Source organism: Aethalodelphis obliquidens, unplaced genomic scaffold (assembly GCF_003676395.1).
Source record: "Aethalodelphis obliquidens isolate GAN/ISIS:26980383/991018 unplaced genomic scaffold, ASM367639v1 scaffold53, whole genome shotgun sequence".
Taxonomy (NCBI): Eukaryota; Metazoa; Chordata; class Mammalia; order Artiodactyla; family Delphinidae; genus Aethalodelphis; species Aethalodelphis obliquidens.
The window spans coordinates 13508582-13516250 of NW_020837997.1; the positions used below are offsets into that span (position 1 = coordinate 13508582).

The 7669-nt window shown below is 57.0% G+C and overlaps 1 protein-coding gene across 4 annotated transcripts; it reads right to left on the reverse strand.

Moving 5' to 3' along the window:
• Positions 1-1138: 1138 nt before the first annotated feature.
• SLC39A3 (solute carrier family 39 member 3) lies at positions 1139-6833 on the reverse strand. 4 transcript variants are annotated; one of them, XM_027085974.1, is made up of 4 exons: positions 6725-6833; positions 5997-6112; positions 4928-5170; positions 1139-2070 (listed from the first exon to the last, which is right to left on the reverse strand). In XM_027085974.1, exons 3-4 carry the CDS (start codon positions 5135-5137, stop codon positions 1336-1338), a joined length of 945 nt encoding a protein of 314 aa, XP_026941775.1. In that variant the 5' UTR covers positions 5138-5170; positions 5997-6112; positions 6725-6833; the 3' UTR covers positions 1139-1335. The 4 variants fall into 4 exon arrangements, with proteins under 4 accessions (XP_026941775.1, XP_026941773.1, XP_026941776.1 ...); XM_027085972.1 differs by having other exon boundaries at positions 4928-5266; XM_027085975.1 differs by lacking the exon at positions 5997-6112 and having other exon boundaries at positions 6725-6809.
• Between the last annotated feature and the right edge of the window lie 836 nt (positions 6834-7669).

Consider the following 7669-nt stretch of genomic DNA (forward strand, 5'->3'; position numbering starts at 1 on the left):
CGCCTGGGACGCCCCTTGGGACAAGCAAGTAGCGGCTCCTGGAACCCCACCGGGCTGGAGTGACGGGCTGGAGGCCCCGCCGCGCCCAGGGCCACAGGGCAGAGGGGCCCGTCCTCGCCGGGAAGCTTTGACAGCCCCACTGCCACGGCCAGTCTCCCCAGTGTGGGTCTGGGCAGCAACCGTAAGTGAGAGGAAGGCAATCAGAGGTGCTAGGAAGGAGCCTGGGCCCCATGGCCGAGTGGACAAGTGAGAAGACAGGAAGGGTATAAGTAATGGGATGGGCTGCGGAAGCCGAGGCCGGGCCTCCAGGCTTGGGGGCACACAGTCAAGTCCCCCCGGAAGGGCCCTCAGCCCTGGCTCAGCCCCGAGCAGGAGACGGTTGCCATGACTACACTAACAGAGCTTGTTGCCACGGAGGGGAGGGTTCGGGCCAGCCCCACGGGGCTGTTAGGCTCCTGCGCTCCCCGAGGGGGGTCCTAGCTTCGTGTCTGGCCTGGGGGAGCTGAGTCACATGGCCCTTGACCCTGGCCTGCGGGAGTCGTCTTGCTCTGGAGACCCTGTGGCCAAGCTGCCCCAGGCCTGCCCGCACTCTCTGCAGCCCTGGGGCTCTGTGGCCTCGGGGAGCCGAGCAGCTCAGCCCGGCCTGGAACCCCAGCCCCTGGAAAGCAACCTCTCCGGGCAGGGCGGCCGCACCAGAAAGCAGGGAAGAAGAGGGCGGCTCCGAGATCCCTGGAACCTCCGTCTCCCCAGAAGCACAGCCTCAGGTGGCAGGAATCATAGCCCCATCACCCCCACTAACCACGAACGAACCGGAGGCTCCTGGCCAGAGGCTCCTGGCTGGCGGACTCCTTTCAGAAACCCCTCAGGGCATCACGTGACAGTGACTGGACCCTCTGCTCACCCTGGGGACAGGCCCGCCACGTGCTGCAGGGCTCCAGGGAAGGCGTGGGGGGTGGCTACGGCGATGGCACTGTAGCCATGGCTGCAGAGGACAGAGGCTGGCCTCTCCCGCACTCGTCTACAGCCAGCGGTGTTTAGGGGTGGGGAGGGTCTGCGTCTGACCCCACCTGGACGCCCGGGGCCACCTCCCCTGCGAGTCACCAGACCCCCACGCCCACGGATGACATGGCCACACAGCTTTGGTGAATACTTTTAAGAGAAGAATTTGTAAAAGTAGTAGCGGTGCCCCAAGGCTCGGGGTGTAGGATCTGGGGCTCAGTGCAGTCCCGGGCGGCCCCTCTGTGCGCAGGCGCAGCCCGGGGGCTGAGCTCGGACCCTCGGGGGAGGCGAGGCTCCAGCTGGGTGGGGGCAGGGCGGGCACCCGGCGCGGGATGGTCACCACTTGAGGAAGACCATGCCCGCCAGGACGGCGTAGCCCAGCACCAGGAAGAGGACCTTGAGCAGCCGGTCGCTCTTCTCCTCCAGCTCCTTGGCCAGGATCTCAAAGAAAGTGACGAAGAGGAACGTACCGCCTGCCAGGCCCTGCAGCACCACGGAGGCCACGCTGCTGGGCACGCCCTGGGCACTCTCGATGCCCAGGCCGAGGCTGATGCCCAGGGGGATCATGGCGCTCACGGTGACGGCCAGCTTGGCAGCATCCCTCAGGGTCATGGTGCTCCTGGCCATGCTGATGCCCAGGGCCACGGCCACCAGCGTCTCGTGGATGGCCACCCCCAAGAACAGGCTCACCACCTTCTCCCCCTCCTCCTGCAGGCCCAGGGCCAGGCCCTCGAAGACCGAGTGGGCCGACAGGGCGAACACCAGGCTGAGGAGCCGCAACGGGCTGGAGCGCGACAGCTCCTGGACACTCAGCCCGTGGCTGTGCACGTGGGGCTCCCCGTAGAGCGCGTGGCCCCGCGAGCCACCCATGAAGGGGCTCTCGTACTCTGAGTCGCTGCCCACGTCCGAGCTGGCGTTGAACGTCTCCAGGTCGATAAAGGCCGGCCTCTCCTTGCGGAAGGTCAGGACAAGCTGCTCCAGGAAGACGGTCATGAAGAAGCCCAGCAGCATGATGGTCTCGGCCAGCGGGTAGTCGGTGCTGATGTGCCCAAGACTCAGGACTTTCTGGAGCTGGAGCAGAGGGCGCGAGAGGGGGAAAAGACGGGCAGAGGTTCAGAGGCGCGACCGCCGAGACCCCGCTGCCCACGCAACAGGTTCTTCAGACGTCACCTTTCAAGTAGCAGAAATACCCAAATCATACAGGTCTTAAAGAGGGGTGGTGGCTCATCCTTGACGGATTTAAAAATAAAGGGACTTCCCTGGTGGTCCAGTGGGTAAGACTGCGCTCCCAATGCAGGGGGCCTGGGTTCAATCCCTAGTCGAGGAACTAGATCCCACATGCACGCCACAACTAAGAAGTCTGCATGCCGCAACTAAGACCCAGCACAGTCAATAAATAAATAAATATTTAAAAATAAAAACTCTATTAGAAAGGGACTAGGCCTCACGTCATGTCCACTATGTCAACCAATTTAAAAAGAGTGTAGTGGGCTGCATCATGACCCCTAAAAGATATGTCCACCAGGAATCTCAGAATGTGACCTTATTTGTCAGAAGGGTCTTTGCAGATATAACTGAGGTGTGATGGGCTGAATTGTGTCTCCCCAACAAAAGGAAATTTCTATATAAAAGTCTCCCAACCCCTAGTGCCTCAAAACTAACCATACTTGGAGATAGGGTTTTTAAACAGGTGATTCAGTTAAAAGGAGGCTGTGAGGGTGGACTTAATCCACTAGGACTGCTGTCCTTACAGGAAGAGGAAGAGCCATCATCTGAAGAGACAGCAAGAGGTGACCATCTACAAAGCAAGGAGAGAGGCCTCAGGAGGACCAAACCCTGCCAGCACCTTGGTCTCAGACTTGCAGCCTCCAGCCCTGGGAGAGAATAAGTGTCTGCTGTTTAAGCCCCCCGTCTCTGGTCTTCTGTTATGGCCACCCCAGGAAACTCACTCAGACACACAGGGAGAGGCCATGTGACAACAGAGGCAGAGCTGGGGTGATGGAGCCACAAGGTAAGGGACCAAGGACCGCAGACGATCCGCACAAGCTGGGAGGGACACGGGATAGACCTCTCTCACAGCCGGAGGACCCAGCCCACCGACACCTTGGTCTCGGACTTCTGGCCTCCAGACTGGGATATCAGCCAGGGCTTCTGGCCCTGATGCCTGCACGGGGCTGGCTTCCACACAACCCGGAGGCTGTTTCCAGAGCCCCCACCACTCCACCCCACTGGGTGAACATGCTGAGAACGAGCATGAGGCTCGCCGGCACATCCAGCCATCCTCGTCAGATCCTTGAGTCAGCGCTGTCCCATAGAACGTTCCGGATGGTGGAAATGTCCTCTATCTGTGCTGTCTGATATGGAAGCCGCTAGCCTCGCGTGGCCCACGAGGACTTGAAATGTGGCTGGTGCGGCTGAGGACTGGCACGTTGAAGTGTGTTTGACTTCAATTCACTGAAACCTGACCAGCCAGAATGGTGAGTGGCAGCCACACCAGACTGTGAGGCAGACACTCTGGCTGAGGCTGGCAGGTGGCCAGGAGGAGGGGCCTGGCTCACTGAGGCGTGGGGAGTCTGGGGCAGGGGCGCGGCCCAGGAGTGGTTTGGGAAGGACTGTTAGAGGGCCCCGAGCACTGAAGGGGGATGGGGAAGGGCAAGGCCATTGCAGCAGTCCAGGCCTGAGGGGTGGCACTGCGGGAATGTGGGAAACGGCGGGGGGTGGGGGGGTGGGGGGAGGGTGCAGAGGGTGTCAGAGAGGACTCCGATCTCATCCTCACTGATGCCAAGTGCACAAGTTTCCCACGCTGTGTAACAGAGGAATGCAAGCTTAGCAGCATAAAACACCTCCCAGCCTTCAACGTCAGGGGTCCAGGCACAGGATGGGGCTTGTGGATAAAGCAAATGGCACAGTGTGGCCAGGGACTGAGGGTGGCTCCCAACCAACAGCCAGGGAGACACTGGGCCCTCAGTCTGACAGCCAGGAAGGAACTGAACCCGCCTTACAACCACACGGGCTCAGAGGCCAATCCATCCCCAGTCAAACCTTGAGATGAGACCACAGCCCACCTGATACCTTGATTGCAGCCTCATGAGAGCCGGCAGCAGAGGACCCAGTCAAGTGGTGCCCAGACTGCTGACCCACAGAAACTGTGTAGGAATAAACACGTGTTGTTTTAAGATGCTAAGTTTGTTATAATTTGTTACACAGGAGTAGCTAACTGATACAGGAGTTGAAGAGAGGCCACAGTTGCCAGCTTCAGGACAAAGTGCATGTGTCTGGGGCAGGTGGTCTGGTCAGGTAATGGCTGATGAGCCCACCAGCCGGGAACCCTAGGTCTAGTTCAGACCCCTTGTTTACCAGATAAGACCCAGAGAAGAGACGCAACCAACTCATGGTCACACAGCAAATTCATTTTCTACTTCCCATCACCCTTATAGTGTCAAGGCCCCGACCTTGGTATCAGGGTTGAAAAGCACCAGAGATGGGGAGGGGTAAGATAGGGGTAGGGGATTAAGAAGTACAAACTATTATGTGCAAAATAAATAAGCTACAATGATATACTGTACAGCACAGGAAATATAGCCAATAGTTTATAATAACTATAAATGGAGTATAACCTTTAAAAATTGTGAATCACTGTGTTGCACACCTGTAACTTATACAATATTGTACATCAACTATATCTCAATTAGGGAATTCCTTGGCTGTCCAGTGGTTAGGACTCTGTGCTTTCACTGCTGAGGGCCCAGGTTCAGTCCGTGGTCAGAGAACTAAGATCCTCCAAGCCACGCAGCACAGCCAAAAAAAACAAAAACACAACAACTATATCTCAATTATAAAAAAAAAAAGGAAAGAAAAAACAAAAGGCACCAGAGACGACTGGCCATAAGGTGCCAAGGGCTGCTGCTGCCACCCCAGGGAGCCTTACCTTTTCCCTCACGGCCGGCAGTAAAGCATTGAAGCACGTGGCCAGAAAGACCCCGCCTCCAAAGGTGTTGCAGAGTGAGAGGATCTTTTTCGAACGATGGGCCTTCTCAAAATCCGTCTCGATGATCTTCACGGGGAGCAGGGAGCCCAGCAGCATGAAGAAGAACACGCCCACCATGCAAAGGATTTTGGCTACCAACAACTTCACCATGGCGGCGGCCCGGGCTGCTCCGGTCACCGGTCACTGCAGGGCCAAACCATGTGTGGGCACACACTCCCCTCCCACGACGCGCTACGGGGCCCAGCCAGGCAGCCGGGGGCTCATGCCTCAGTCCAGCCACTGTGAATGTCAGGGGCAACCGCGTCAGCTATTGGATTGGTTATCTGACCAGCTAAAGCAACCAAGCCCATCACCCCCAGTACTTCACCCCATTCCAGGCCTAGCACACGTCCCTGTCTCCTGCAGAAAATTCTCCACGGCTGCACTGTCCAACACAGCAGTCGTAGCCGAGTGTGTCTGTGTAAGTTAATTAAAATTAAATAAAATGTAGGCAATTCCCTGACAGTCCAGTGGTTAGGACTCCACGCTTCCACTGCGGGGGGCACAGGTGCGATCCCTGGTTGGGGAACTAAGATCCTGTTACGTGGCACGGCCAAAAAAATTTATTTTAATTAAAAAAAAATTATAGAAAATGTAGAATTCATTTCCTCAGTTGCGCTACCCACATTTCAAGTGTTCCATAGCCACTTGAGTCTAGCAGCTGCCCTACTGGACAGCACAGACAGAGAACATTTCCATTGTTGCAGAATGTTCTGGGTCCCACTGCCCTTACATAAAATCCAAAGGCTTTACCCTGAGGCAAAGGCTCTGCACCATCAGCTCGGGCTCCACCTCACCTCACTGGCCTTTGTGGTCCCTGACGGTGGCAAGCCCGTTCCCACCTCAGGGCCTTTGCACCGGTTGTTCTCTTGGCCTGGACCACCTCTCTCCCCTGACCTTCCAATGATGCTTGTCTTTCAGGCCCTCAGGAGGGCCTCCCCCTGCCCTAAATGGCATCCCTTGTACCCACCGCAAGGCCTGGCGCAGAACAGATGCTCAGTAACCGCTGGCTGAATAAACGGATGAGCTGAAGCATGTGGACCTCTTTACGGGGACTCAATGAGCCAAAGGAAAGCAGATCTCGCCCTAGATAGACCCGAAAATGTTCCCATTAGAATGAGGGACTGCGGCTGCTCCCCTGTCCTTAGGCTTTCTCCCCAACCTCCCAGTTCTCACTGCCCGCGTCCCCATGTCAGCTCAGATGCCACCAGTGGAGAGGGGTCTCCTACCCCGTCCCCTGGCATCATTGGTGCTACAGGGAACTACATAATTTAAAGTCTCTTAATGTCATCACTCGCCCTGGGCTGAGACTTCCACGGGAGCAGGGAGTGTGTCTTCCTCAGCCCAGAGCCAGGTACAGTAGGCGCCCAATAAATATCTACCGAGCGTCGGGATGCCCCAGTCTGTGGCGTGGGGGTGAGGGTGACCTGGACGCCCTCAAACCGGGGGCTGATGGGGCTGGGCAGCGGGGACGGGTTCATTCATTCATCCTTTCACTCAGCACTTATTGAGCGCCTTCTGTGTGTCCCGCGCTGCACTGGGCGCCCCGCTCGAGAGGGGACAAGTCGCGCTCCACCGGGGGAGCCGGACGCAAATCACACAGATCGCCAGTAAAGGCGGGGCCTCGGCTTACGGGCGGCAGAGCCCGCCAGGCCCCGGGCCGCCCCGGCCCCCAGTCCCGCCCCGGCCCACACGTACCTCCGCCGGGTCCTCGCCCGCCCGCCGGAGCCGCCCACCGCTCAACCGCCGCGCCGTGTCGACCCCACTGCAGCGTTCCCGGTCTAGTCCCGGCTCGGCGCGCAGCTGCCCACGCCCCACCCACGCCCCTGCCCATTGGCCGCCCCAAGCTCAGCGGGCCAACGTCTCCATTCCATTGGCTGTTACGGCTGCCACTCACTCCGCGACTCCACCTCTCCTACCGGCAAGGGAAAGTAGTTTCCTCCCACTGAGCGGCGGGTACAGCCACCGGGCGGCTCCGGTGGGAAACTCCAACCCTAGGGGAATGGTTCCGCCAGCGTCTGGCTTCCAGAGCTGTCCAGGGGTTCCTGGTGCTGAATCCCGTTCGGATCGAGGTTTGGCCATTGTCAGAAAACGATTTGCTACGGGTGACTGCCTCTCTCGGAGCGTCCTCGCTGCTGATGCCCTTCCCGTCGGTTTAAGATGCAGATTTATCCGTTCAACATCTCTGCCTCCTATGTACCAGGACCTTTTCTAGGAGAACATCTGTCAACAAAACAAGGATCTTTCCTCTTTTGGAGCTTACGTGCTAGGAGAAGACAGAAAATAATCGACAAACATAATAAGTAATAAAATTATGTCAGAAGGTGACAAGCGCTCTGGAATAATAGAGCCCAGTAAGGGTTATCAGAGTGCTGGGAGGTGGCTTGGGATGAACACACACACACTACTATACATAAGATAGATAACCAATAAGGACCTACTGTATAGCACAGGGAACTCTACTCAATATTCTGTGATAACCTATATGAGAAAAGAATCTTAAAAAGAATGAATATATGTATATGTATAACTGAATCACTTTGCTGTACACCTGAAATTAACACAACATTGTAAATCAACTATACTCCAATAAAATTAAAATATATTTTTTTTAAAAAAGAGTGCTGGGTGGTGGATTGCTAT

Excerpts from the sequence above, each read along its gene's own strand:
- SLC39A3 (XM_027085974.1), bottom strand. The coding sequence starts at position 5,137 with ATGGTGAAGTTGTTGGTAGCCAAAATCCTTTGCATGGTGGGCGTGTTC. Across the intron at positions 2,071-4,927 it reads TGCCGGCCGTGAGGGAAAAG|CTCCAGAAAGTCCTGAGTCT; the intron begins GTAAGGCTCCCT and ends CCTCTGCTCCAG.